At 31.8% G+C, this 14,271-nt stretch overlaps 1 protein-coding gene across 1 annotated transcript; it reads right to left on the reverse strand.

Moving 5' to 3' along the window:
* Positions 1-224: 224 nt before the first annotated feature.
* LOC142323513 (cytochrome c oxidase subunit 7C, mitochondrial-like) lies at positions 225-13,998 on the reverse strand. The gene is made up of 3 exons (XM_075363260.1): positions 13,821-13,998; positions 11,841-11,961; positions 225-577 (listed from the first exon to the last, which is right to left on the reverse strand). Exons 1-2 carry the CDS (start codon positions 13,908-13,910, stop codon positions 11,845-11,847), a joined length of 207 nt encoding a protein of 68 aa, XP_075219375.1. The 5' UTR covers positions 13,911-13,998; the 3' UTR covers positions 225-577; positions 11,841-11,844.
* Between the last annotated feature and the right edge of the window lie 273 nt (positions 13,999-14,271).

Genomic DNA, 14,271 nt, shown 5'->3' on the forward strand with positions numbered 1-14,271 from the left:
AGCATAGCCTATTACTATTGATTTGGTTACTGGTTAATGCATTCAGCCATTAATCAGTTTAGATTCCGTATTTTCTGTAACGCATCAAAATGATACAATCCATAATAAGAAAGCGTGGTTTTATAGGTAATACGGCTGTAGAAGACTAAAACTGAACTTTTTGTTTTGTTGTACAGTTTTTGAAATTTCTAATGAACATACATGGGAAATAAAAAAAAAACACATGGAAAAGAACAATATATTATTATTACTATAATAATACAATTACAACAATATTATGTTCATATTATGCTGGTATCAAATCACAGTTAAAAAAATAATTAAATAATTAACCTGGATTATGCATTAAAAACAAATTAACATCTAACTCTTTATCGTTAAGCAATAGAATAACTAAAATTAATATTATACATAGTAATAGATTAGAGAAATTGCCAAAAGACATAGATTGCAAATTATTAAAAGAATAAAAATTACAAATTTAACTATAAAATACCAGATGGCTGTAGCTTATGTATATTACTACCTAACTTAGTTCATTTACTACCGACCAGAAAGTTCTCCAGCTTTTAATTACCTGTAACAAAATAAAAACAGATTACTTTAAAACTTATTTACTTAACTAACATTTTTGAATTTATATGATAACATAAATATATGGTTGTAGGTGACCTGAGTCGCAAGTCACTTCCAAAAACAACATAACCATTCTAAACAACAATAAGTGCATTATGCCAGGCTTACTAGGGAAATTATGAACTACAGCAGTTTCCAGCCTCCTTTTTCAAAAATACTGAGCCAAATATTACTATACCATGTTAGCATGCCAAACTCACCATAATCCAAGTAATATTTAGCCTTACAAATATACCCTTTCAGTCTGTTCACCAAAGAGACTGACCCTTAGAAAAAACAACCATAACCAGTACATCTTGTACCTCATGTGTTTATAAGTGTTATAGTCATAATCAAACTAGGGGCAAACAATGTAAACAACAAATATTGATATTGAGATATTCATACCTCTCTTTTATGAAACAATGCATTACATACATTGTTACAACTCAGTATGAGAAATTAATATATACATAAGCACACAAATAATTTAATACATTTTTAACCCTAAGAGCAGCAAGTTATAATCTTGACACAAAGTACGCCACTAATGTGTAACTGTTTTAAGTGGTTGACAGTCACTTTTGACTTTCTTAACTAATCCTATTCAACTATCCCTATAATATTGCACTTATTGTTTTTAATGGTTAAAAAACAAAATGTACAGTGTTAAACAGAAAACTAAGCATTCAGAAAGTTGCTGTGCATTGGAATTACGGAAGTGCAATGACAAAACTTTCTTAATTATTACTTTGTACTTTTATTTCATTATTTATAGAAATGGATATTACAATAACTGGAATAGTTTATAAAATCTGTTCAAAATAACCTCCTCCAACATCAATACAACACTGCACAAAATCTAATTTGTTTTCAAAACACTGCACACACTTCAATTCCTTTTCAAACACTTTAACAAGCTGATGAACTGGAATAGCTCGTATGTATAACGTTATTGTGGTTTTTAGTTCGTCAATCATGCGTGGTCTGTTACAATACAGTTCTTGTTTTGTTTCCTCCATAGAAAGTAATCTGAGGGAGACAGATCAGACAACTGTGCAGATCGCAAACCCCTCAAAATTAATTGTTCACCAAAGATATTTCATAAAAGAGTCCTTGACCTGTTAGCGCCATCTTGCTGGAACGAACTGCGATTGAATTCCACTTCTTTTAACTGACTAATGAAGTTGATTAAAACAGCACAATAAGAATCATTATTAACTGTATTTTCAAAAAATATTGGACCCACAATGAGCATTCTACTCACACTGACCCAGACTCCAATTTTCACTTTGTATAAAGATCATTTGAGTAATTCATGGGGGTTAGTTGTCGACCACAATTATGTATTTTGTGAATTAATACACCCTCCCAGATGAAACCACGCTTCATCTGTAATGTCGCCTCAAACGTAATGACAAGGATATCTAAAGAATCTTGGTCAATAAAACGACTAAACCTTTGCCAATAATTTAGTCTTTTGGCATGATCTGTAGGTTTCAGTTCTTGAACACACATTACTTTGTAGGGGAAAAGTTTTTGTTCTTTTCTTACAGCTTTACGTGCAGTAGCAAGTCCAATAATATCCTGCTGCTGAGCTAACTTATGCACTGACTTTGATGGACTTTCGATTGTAGCATTCGAAATATCAAGTAGCTTCTGTTCATTTAGTCTAAGTCAGAATATGTGTTCACACATAGTCTGGGTCAGAATATCATGTTCACTTCGATCAGAATATTCAGCAGAGCCTGTTGCCTAAAATTTTTCGATAAGAGTTCAAACTGCATTGCGGCAAAGAACAGGAGTATTTGGAAACTTTTATGAAAACTTGTATTTCACTAAATCAGTACAGATCTTACAATAAGTTTAGGGACACCCCTAGAAAGTAGTATATATATTGTTAAGTGGTTTATATATCACAAGTAGTATATATCAGTTCTTGTCCTTAAAGTTTCTGTTACAGTCTTAAAATGAAGTATTCATGTAATAGTGCCAACAAAATGGGAGTTTTTAGTAAAAGCCAGACTTCTGGTTTTTACTAAAAAATTAGAAAACTTTTGTGTCAAAGTGAGAGCGGGTTGATTTATTTTCAATTTTGGGGGAAAAAACAATTTATAATAAATTATTTAAAATCCCACTGCTGGCACTATCTATGTGCTCAGTCTAGTACTGTTCTACTACAGATAGCGTTAGCTACACTTTTCTGTTTACTACTTTTGTCAGTACTGTTTTTCGAGTTATTTTTGATTGAAAAAAATGGGGTGTGGAAGTGTTAGTGTTGATGTTAAATGATAAATTGTGGGAATGTTTAAAAGTGGCAGATCATATCGTGAGATGGGTGAAGCATTAGATGTGTCTAAAACTTGTGTAGAGAACACCGTGAAAAAATTTAAGGAGTCGAATACGGTTGTTGATGCTCCCCGAAGTGGCAGGCCAAGAAAGACATCTCCTAGGCAGGTGCACGTACATTCATTATCTAAAGCTGACCGAATTGCAAGCTGCAAGGAACTGGCAACTAATTTCATGAAAATTTATAATGTTGATATTAGTTTTAACACAGTTTCATCTAGGCTATGTGAAAAAGGTTTGAAGTCATGTTATGCTCTTCAAAAACCTCTTTTGTCAGAGATCCACTAGAAAGCACGCTTAGATTTTTGTAGGCAGTGTCGTTACTGGTTGAAAGAAGCATGGAGGCATGTCGTTTTCTGCGACAAATCTCATTTCAAAATGTTTCCTAAGAGAAAAATTTTAGTACAACACACAAAGACAGAGAAGTTTTTGCCTGCATATGTGGCTCCCAGTATTCAACAGGGTGGAGATATAATTATAGTATGGGGCTATATTACGTCTGATGGTCCTGGGGAAATGAGAATTGTTAAAGGTCCATCAATAGTGCTCAGTATTGTGAAACATTAAAAGTGATGCTGCCATCTGTCAAAAACCTACTTGGAGAAAATTTCATTTTTCAACAAGCTAGCACTCCAGCACACAAATCAAAATAACCAAAAGGTGGTTTCAGGACCATGATGTAGAAATATTGCCCTGGCCTACACGAGTCCAGATATAAACCATACAGAGAATGTTTGCAATACAATGCCTACAAGACTGATGAAGCTGAAACCAAAGAGCCTTGCTGAATTAAAGTTCCATGGTACTCAGCTCTGGATGAGTATTAACAAGGTAAAGTGCCTGAAACTCATCGATTCCATGCCAAATCGTGCAGACAAGTGCAGGAAGGCCAGAGGTAGGGGCCTATCAACTATTAATATGTTATTTGTAGGCACAAAATTTTGTAATTTGATTAAATAAATATTTTCTGAATTTACTTTTATTTATTTTTTTCACTAGTGTCCCTAAATTTACTAAGGATTGTATACTTGTCACCTTCACGAAAAATACATTCCTATACCGAAAGAACAATTTTGTTTCTCACATCTATTGTTTCCAATAAATGAAACAAAATTAGCATGTTCAATCACAACTTAACGACGGATGTCTTGGTTTATTACTGAGCAACGCCCAAGGAACCCACAGGGCAACCAACCTCACCCCGAAAGAACAGAATGCACCACATAATTCTAATGCATCCTGCACAGCAACTTTTCAAATGCACTGTATAAAGTCTACAGGTATCCATATACATGTCAGTTATTTATATATTTATGTGTGTGTGTATATATCTGTATACATAAAATAAAATATCATAATCAGTCATTCAACACCCAGCAAAAACTACTTAAAGATAAATTGATGAAAATTTTTAAACACATTCCTTTTTATGGTGTGTAACTGAACACTCAGAAAGGAATTTTTGAAATTCCAAGTTTAAAGGATTAAAATGGAGTAATAAATGGTTAATGGGTTAAAATGAAATTCCAAGTAAATTGGATGGTAAATAAAATTTACTTTTTTTTAATTTCTCTGTAATACATGTAGACATCAACTTGATTTTTGGTGTGTGTAATCTTCATGCGAATATAAATTTTGAGCTTTTCTGAAATTTAACCTTGAAAGGAAGTAAAGAAGGTAAAAAAATGTATATGATTACAAATTTTTCCCAATTGTGACATATTCAGTAAAGCTGGGCTTGCAAATACTCTTCAGATAAATATCTAACAACCATTTTTGGGTGTTCTGAATTTTGATTTTTTAAGAGATGCAACAGTATACAGTGCGTGGTGGTTCAACTTATACACCCACTACCACTGTTACTGTAAGCGCAATGTGACTGGTTGCACCTGCCTCCGATTACTAGACTAAAACACATAAAATTGACCTTGATGGTATGTGCAAATAAAGAGTTGTGTTAGGGATGCTAATATATATATATAAACATTTAAATAATTATTGTCCTATTGTCCCAAGTTAAAATAAGTTAACAAACAATATAGTTGAATTTTTAAGAAAGAAAAAAAACCTTTTTCTACTAAAATATTTAAATTTAATTATTGATTCTTCTAAACATTTTTGATGATGTCATCAAAGATTCAAACACTATAATCTGTCACAAATCAATATTTAAAAAATTTGGTTCTTGTAAAATGGCAAAAAATAAATCGTTCTTGTCTCATCTTACTATACTAATATAGAACTTCTTTCACAGAATTATACTATAATTATATTGAATGACTACTTTGGATTATTATTACTAATATTAATATATTAATTACCTGACATTGTGGCGTTTTTATAATTTATTCTATTTTCTATTTAATTATTATTAAAGTGATTCTTAACAGTTTCGTCATTTTTTTCTTAAGAATAGTATAAAAGATTACTGCATATATATTTTATTATTAAGTAGTTAGTGAAGTTTTAATACTGAAATATTAAGAACACTTGGAGTAATATTAGTATTATTAATATGCATTTTGCATATAATATTAATAAGTGAATAATTAAGAAATTAAAACTATCTTATACGTAGTATTTATTATAAAATATTTTATATTATTATATTAGTTAATATTATTTAAATGACAAATTCTTAATTCATCTAAGTTTAGATTCATACTTACAATTCATTTTGAATTTAAGAATTAGAAATAATTATGCTTAGCAACTAATTTATAGTTCTATAAATTTAAGACGACTTGCCATCCCTCCTCCAAGTCCCCCCCCCCAAGAATTTATCAGTACAGGACAGAATAACAGTATAGGAGCCCAAAAATGGGCTAAAAAGGTGTTGGTAGCCATACCTCATACTTCTGCAGCACCAGTCATTGCTTCGGATAGTCTGAAGGCAAAGCCCACAACCATATATGTTAGTGAGGGAGCCCCGCACAACCCACAACCAGTCAAGAAGAAGGTCTCACCTATGTTGGACTGCCCGAAAGAATGACCCACACTCATAAGGGGAATTTTGGCCCTTGCATACAAGACACCTGGTGACAAAAAGCTCCAAACTTTCCATGTTGCAAATTAGCAATGAAAGAGATTTCCAGGAAGTGTAGCTATTTCTACGACAAAACAATCTCATTTCACTCCCTAAAGACAATGAAGTGAAAATTGTATGTAGAGGACCTCCTTCTGAAGTGACCTACAAGGAGGTGGGAGATGGAACCCTCCTCCCTCAGCTACAGGGTAGTGTTGGTCAGGAAACTGATCATAAGGGATGGCAGGGACACCCCTACCTGCATCATCATCTTAAAGCTAACACCAGAAACCAGGAAGATCTACAACCTGGATAATTCATATTTTTGTAAGGTCAAGGTGAGCATTTACGTGCCACGATGGAGGCCCCCCCCAATGCCATAGTTGCCAAAAATTCGGGCGCTTCAAATTACTGCTACAGAGGACAACTCTGTGTAAAATGTGGAGTGGAGCATGACATAGTGTCATGTGCTAATACCTAGGAGCCCACAATGTGCGTGAATTGTAAGGGGCTCACCCAGCTAATTACAGGTTCTGTCCTTACTATAATGCGCAGCTGGCCCATGAACATTATTTAAAGGGGTTTCTAGGATGCTTTGAAACCCGGCCGAACCAATGGGCGAGGGTTGTCACCAGAGTGAGGGCCACTCCCCAACTACAAAACACACAGCCAGTGGAACAGTACTGCAGTAGTGGAACACAGTGGGCTGTACTGCAGCGCACCCATACCGCAGGAAAACACAACTAAACCAGTGGCTAAGAAAGCAAAAGCCTTTCCAGAACCGAAAAGCAAAACAAAACCCTGTCTCAACTAACAAAAATAAAGATATGAAGCCAAGAGAAAAAGTCAACAAGACTAGAGCAAAGTCCCCTAATTGCAGGCAACTCCAGCAAAGTAACCAATGTCACACATCTGTAAAAAGTGCCCCAGACTACATCATCCAGAAGAATCTACAGAACCTAGATTCACCATCCTTCATCTTACAATTACTGACTCATCAACAGCAAATGTGACTGCCTCCACAAAGGGAGTGCATCGCACCGTTCAATAACTAGGGTCCCATCAGGTGCATTTCTGCTACACTGAAAGGCCTTCAATGGACGAACTGAAGGAGAATTGTGCCAGGAAAAAATGCAAATATCTTGGTAGGATAATCCACGTAATAATATATTGAAATAGATCTGCAAAGAATCGGAATGCAACCCAAACAAATATATAACCTCCAATAAATAAATACCCAATCAATAATAAGAAAGACCCAGCATCTTTTACGACACTGTGGGTAGATGTACCTCCAGAAGAATGCTTCAAAAACCATTCATTTGAAAAAATGTTTTAAAATGCCAGTGAATGCAAAAAAACAATTTTTACATAAAATGAATAAACACTGAAAATCACCTACATTAAGCAAGGAAGATGTGGACGTAGATGAGCCCAAGGAGCAAGAGGATGAACTCCATTTATGTCAAAGAGCAGAAGTCCCCTATCCTCTATTCACTCACGATATGGGTCCACTGCATCCATCGCTAATTATTTTGACTTGATGGCAGAAAGTCAATAAGTCAGTGCTAAACCCATACATATTCTTACCCTCATAAGGTCACACAATAAATAGGGAAGCTAATAACAAAATGCAAGGTTTCTGGGGTCCTGAATTAATATCTTTGGTTATAAATGCACCGTATACTAGGGTAGTCAATTTACTAATGTAAATTTATTTATTTCAGGCAACAGCAAAAGGCATGAGCTATATACCTTCGTGAAGCGCACCATTAGGGATTTTTTAGCACAAGCTATGGAACAAATTTTTTCAATATTTGAGGCCTTCATTCACAACAGCAACAAGGATTTCCCTCTCTACTATCTTCTTAAAAACAGAGTACATTCTATGATGATTGATGTTAAAGACGTCATCAACACGTCTGATGATCTGCATCTTCAGTGAAGTTGTTAGAGCAACATTGTAATTAAGATATTTTAAATTTCAGCATCTCCACACCAGTATATCCAAAGCCTGTCTTCGCTAAGTTTGTGGATACAAAAGAACATGACAAGAAGTGAGGCATGACTTCACTTCTCAAATTCAAGACATCTTAGATGAATATGGAGCCCGTAAATGTTTGGTAATGATGAGAAATAAACCAGAAATTTACAGAAAGCTTTTGAAATTGTTCAACAGAATGCACAGCATTTTATCGTGCCCCTTGGTTGCCTTGACCATACACTACATTTAATTAGAGAGGACATCCTTTACACTATAAAACCATTCACTTGCGATTGAACATGAAATTAATGTAGCTAGAACAATAAAAAACAGCCAAAGGATCAGTGCTACTTTAGGAAAGATAAGCAAAAGCCAAATACCATTAATGCTTCCTGGTAAAACAAACTGGTTGTCAAATTTCCATCGCCTAGGAAGCTTATACAACAATAACAACTGCTTGCACCAACTAGTGGTGAACTAAGACATTGAGGACGAATTAAAACACCATAAAGAGGTAAAAATTAATGTTTTTGATAGTAAGGTTATTTGAGTTCTTGTACAAAAAATGATTTTACTATTAAAACCAATAAATAATGCAATTCTTGTTCTGGAAGGCAACAAATATTTAATTTACAAAGTGTATGGTATTAAGGACTTAGAAAAAGATTTTATTGGTTTTTTTACCAGACAGCTTCCTCTCAAGTGTGGAACAAAACAATTTATGGAAAGATTTTAATAAAAGAATGAAAACATCTTTGCACCCAATTCATTTCGTAGCTGATTTATTAAATCCGCCTCCCAGGGGGCAAACTGCATGGCTGAGGAGTTAATTGACAGAATAGAGTTCTTCAACCAAATAGCCCAAAAAATGACTGTGAATGAGAAATTGGTACTGACAGAATTAGCAGAATGCAGGAACAGGAAAGAAAATATCTGGGCTAAAGATATCCTGTGGAGTCAGTAAAAAACACAGCCCTCATAGTGTGGTGGACAGGACTAGTGTGTGGTACTGACTTAAGTAACAGGGTTAATCGCATTTTATCAGCTCCATCATTAGCAGCAAAAGAGAGGAGCTTCAGTCATTTCGATTTTATCCACATTAAAAAAAAAAAAAAAAAAAAAAAAAAAAAAAACCATTTAACAACGGAAAGGACTAGGAAAATCATATTTTTAGACTTCATTATCATCTTCAAAAAGATCCCAATTGTGTTTCTCAATGAACTTCAAAAGCCACTACATTGCAATGGCCATCTTCTCAAAAAAGTGAAGCGGAAAGAAGTGGCGAGGAGGATGATGAAGAAGGCATAGAAAGTAGTGACAATGAATAGTGAATTAATTAAGTTTAAAATATTGCAGTAATTATAGTTATTAAAGCAATTCATACATCTTTTTAATTCTAAATATGAAAATTAAGAGTAAAAAATCTGTTTTTTCATTATATTTAGGCTGGTACAAATATGCCCTTTACGACTAAGCAATAGGAGCACAAAGTGATTAAAAAATGCATTTTTATCTATATTTAATCAGTGAGTATTTTAAAAAAAAAAAGAGAAGTTGTAAAATATATAAATTCCCAAAATTACCGGGAATTTACCTATCACTGATAATATGTAAGTAAAGCTGCTTTATAGTTGTATTATGTTACCAATATACCATACAGGCAACTTCCAGGTTACCACAACTCCAAATAACACAAAAATTAAAAAAATCCCAATTAGTTTTTTTTTTAATCAGTGAAAGCAGTCTGAAAAATTCATGCTGTTATCCCTCAATAGCAATAAAAATTGGAATTTAAAATTTGGAAAAATAAAGGATTAATTTTTTTCTGTAACTTTTTAATAAAAGATCACGTGTGACCGTCCATACTTAATTTTTATTTTTAACTAATGAGACACAACTTGCCATATGAAAAAAAAATGAGTAGAATTCTTAAGTTCAAAGTTATAATGTAAAATACAGGGCCTCAGTCTGACATGGGCATCATCTTTGAATAAAATCTTGCCACCCGAGTCTGACTCCTCCACTGTACCAAAGATATTAAAAACACAAAAACAAATTTAATACAACATTTAATACAATGTCTAATTATGAAATTTTCTGAAATATTATTCATAAAATAACATATTGTAGCTTAAAGAATAAAATTATTGTTATGAAGTAATGGGTAACATCAATTAAAAACTCTATCTTAAAAATATGAGAAAACAATTATGCATAAACCACTTTTACTATGTTGCTTCAATCATAAATATTTATCCTTATTTCACATTTTTTCCTTTCAACCATCTAGATGGTAAGTTTTAAAACTGTCTCAATCATTTACAATTTAAATTTGGAAAAAGAAAGTAAGATTTTATTTCACCAAATCAATTAATTAAAAACTAATTCAATGTGAATGCACTTTCCCTTTACTAAAGGCAAATCTTTTTACACAAGATAAAGGGCCTCTTTATGATAAAAGGCATAAATACATATAAGATAAAAACCTCTAACATGGCAAATGAGGTTAGCTACTTCAAATACAGCATTTATAATTATAGTCAGTATTATCAACCAGAAGTACACCAGTATTATAGTTTTGAGCCACCAAACTATACTAAGTTTGGTGGCTCAAAACTTCAATTTTAGTTTTATGTATAAATCCATATTGAAATTTTCTGTAAATCTTCAGAATGTTTTTTTTTCACCACATTTAATTAATTCATTTTATACATAATCAAAAATCTCCACAAAAAACTTTCTGTACCAAAAATTTCTCTATAATGAATATAATGCCTGGTCTAATATATTAGCTAGTGTAATGTAGGTCTTCTGTAATGAAAAACGTCTTTGAACATTCTCTATAACAAAAGAAATATGGCGACTTCAGAAGATTAAAATGGGAATTTTTGTAGTCAAAATTTATGTGTAGTGAACAGAACAAAGTTTCTCAAAATATAAGACCTGTTGGACAAAATGACAATAATTTTAACATACCCAATTTTATGAAAAAACTTTAAAATAATGGCATGTAAATAACAGATTATTAGTGCATTTTTTTTTTTAAAGTTTAGTGTAAATAAGAATTTACCTTTTTTTTCCTAAATAAATTGAGTAGAATTACAGCTATACCAAGTTCATGTGTGTTCTCTCCAAAACAGTCTTGTAAGTCTGTTTATTCTAATTTCATTGTTACTATTATTTCTATTATATAAAAAATAGAAAACACTTTAAATATTCCCCAATTTCACTTTCTCTATTTATTTATTTTTCATGTTACAATAAGACACCAGACACAAATAGAAAGAAGATATAGACAGAAAGGTAATATTTTTTCTCAGTAAAACAAATTTCTCCTTATGAAAATATATGGTGGAAAACCTTGAATTTCATTATACAAAGCTTCGACTATGGTGTGCGCACACGTGTAATTTTAATACATGTAATCTGATTATACAATCTACATGTATCTTGTAAGAATTGTTATTAAAATCATTATATATAAAAATATTTGAAATTTTCATATTTAAAGAGGATGTTATTATAAATAATTACGCCAAAGCACTTTCATGGTAAGTCCTTTTACAATTAATTAACAGCAATAAAATATATTTAATTAAAATTCAATTTAATGTTTGATATTAATACTTAAAATAAAACAATGAAGATTAATTAAATGAAATACTAAGTCCCAATATTTAACAACTATTTTAACATAACAGACTTTTTCAAAGAAATTAATCTAATTATTGCTGTGTACAATAATGGAATCAGAACAGAAAACAGCTGAAAATTAGTAAGCAGTGAAAGTTATGTTTAAACAGGGGCAAAAAAAGTTTAGGCATGTGTTGATCCTACAAAAATAATCCTTATCTCTAAAATACTTACATTTTTAATGTTTAAGCAACTGGTGTCTGACAATAAGGAATGGAAGTGATAAGCCAGAAGCTAAGAATAGTCCAAAAAAGATCGTAAACTTAGGCAAATTATTGGTGTCAAATGGCAAATTCTGAAATAAAATCACAAAAAAAGATATTAGCAGAACAATCTAATAAAACTTTTAGAAGTTAAAAAATTGTATAAACATGTTGCTTAACTGATAAAATTCTATCACCAAGAATAAATTCTTCAATTCTTCAACTGTTTTATTTATTGCACATGTATATTTCCTCTAGTCCATTCTGTTAATAAAATTTTATACCAAAAGAAATTTTAAAAGAAAAACTTCTTAACATGATGTTAACTATAAAATTTAATAGTCAACCAAAAAAAAAATTAAACACTGAAATTTATAATTTGTGTTAGTACGAAGCACTAAGTACATATTCTTCACAACATTATATGAAGTACAAAGGAGTTAAAATTAATAAATATATCCAACACAAGTGTTCGCAAACTTTAATCTAATTTTAATTGTTATGAAAAACATGCAATAAGCAGCATAACTCATGTTATGTCTACAATATTAAATTTGTTAACTTTTGTTTTCAAGCAGTTATGCAATAAAATAATTCATTAATATGCATTGGTCTAAGGAAAATGAGGCCACATAATCCAATAACGCCACTATTCCTAAACTCTTGACCAATTTATCTTTGGCATAATGCTATTTCAACGACTAATTATACAATGTTGCAATTATAATTATAAAATTATTCCATGTACTTTTATACTTCTATTTTGATTTTACAAAATGAATTTTTCAAGCTGACCCAAAATTGAAGGTGAGGCCAGCAAAACCTACAATTATCATTTATTACACAAATTCCTAGGGGCATATCTTGGACATAATGGTTTTGCTAAGACAGATTCTGCCAGTACCCGATTGTCAAGATGGTGACCCTCAATATAACCCACAGTCAACTTTTATCAAAACTTCAGATGGCCGTAATGCTTTTGCAATAGTTAATTTTACTTTTACTATTCTATTTTGATTAGAAATAAGACATTTCAAGTTTTATCAAAATAAGATGTGAAGCTACTATAACCAACAATTACAAATTTTCTTTATAATGCATTCAACATTATTTAATATTATAAGGCTTGCAACAAAAACCAATGGAGCCAGCAATAGCATAAGGGATCACCTGTCAGGCAGAATAACAGATGATGTTATACTTTATATGTCACTTAGGAGTAGTAATGAGCACTAAAAAAAAAGCTTTAACAAAAAACATTAAAAAAATTAATGTGGTCAATATTAAACGCAAAATTTTAATTTATTGCAATATTTTGACACTATAATGCATTTTATAAGATACCTATCAGTTATGAACTGGCTAAAGTACAGTTGTGCATACAAAGTTTTCTTGGACTAGTTTTTAAATTTATCAAGATTAAGATATACTGATAAGTTGATAGCATTTCAGAGATACATACTGAAAGATAAGTTAGTTAACATTGCACACCAGTTTTTCATTTCATACAAATGAAATAATTTTTGGGATGTACTTCGCATCTGATATTTTTTTTAAATTGAAATCTTTCAAAAAATAAAACGTGAAAATGCAATTGCTTACGACATGGCAAATAAGCACAGAATGCCGAGTAACTTCCCGACAACTCTATTCCACGATATACTCACACCAATAAAAACTACACTATCTCCCCCCCCCCCGACCCCAAAATACGGCCAAATTTCACAATTGATGTAGTATTTAGGCTAATATCGTTCAAAAACTGCGTTACCTAAAACCTCCCCGAACTCATCGATTTAGTCCAAATAGTTACATATCAATTAATATATTAATTAAATGCAAAATTCTGCATTCCAGCAATAAAGACTACCTTGATTACTATTAATGTTTTTGAAAAATATATTAAGTTAAATAATTTTTATCAACCGTTGCAGACCCCAAAATTAATTACCTCTCCAGGAACTCCACCATTGTAATGAGACCTTCTTACTGCAGAAGTAGTGAAATGCCTAGCAAAAGCACTAAGTCTTGGAAGAACCATTTCTAAAACCTTGCTCGCAGAAATCCCCACAACAAAGTCAAAAGTACAACGAGGCTATTTGCAGAAATTCTATTAATTCTCACGTGACTGTAACGCAATCAATTAAACAGTGGTACAAAAACAACAAATTTTACATTCACAAAAATTTCTGAAAATGTAAAATTTATTGCGTGAGATTTTTAGCGATTCATGTTTCAAGTGTTAACATTTATAATTTACCAAACTAACATTTCAACTGTCATTATTCACGTAATTTTAAGCAATTCAGAAATATCTTCTTAAAATTTTATTTTATTTTCTGTACAAAATTTCTAGATTTAATATATTATAAATTATTATGAAGTTAGCTTTATAATTTTCT

The sequence above is a fragment of the Lycorma delicatula genome, chromosome 4 (assembly GCF_047948215.1).
Source record: "Lycorma delicatula isolate Av1 chromosome 4, ASM4794821v1, whole genome shotgun sequence".
NCBI classification, from domain to species: Eukaryota; Metazoa; Arthropoda; class Insecta; order Hemiptera; family Fulgoridae; genus Lycorma; species Lycorma delicatula.

What these genes read in the sequence shown, in the direction of transcription:
- LOC142323513 (XM_075363260.1), bottom strand. Translation starts at nt 13,910, where the DNA reads ATGGTTCTTCCAAGACTTAGTGCTTTTGCTAGGCATTTCACTACTTCT. An exon ending in ATGGTGGAGTTCCTGGAGAG is followed by an intron (nt 11,962 to 13,820) that starts GTAATTAATTTT and finishes ATTTTATTTCAG; the next exon opens with AATTTGCCATTTGACACCAA.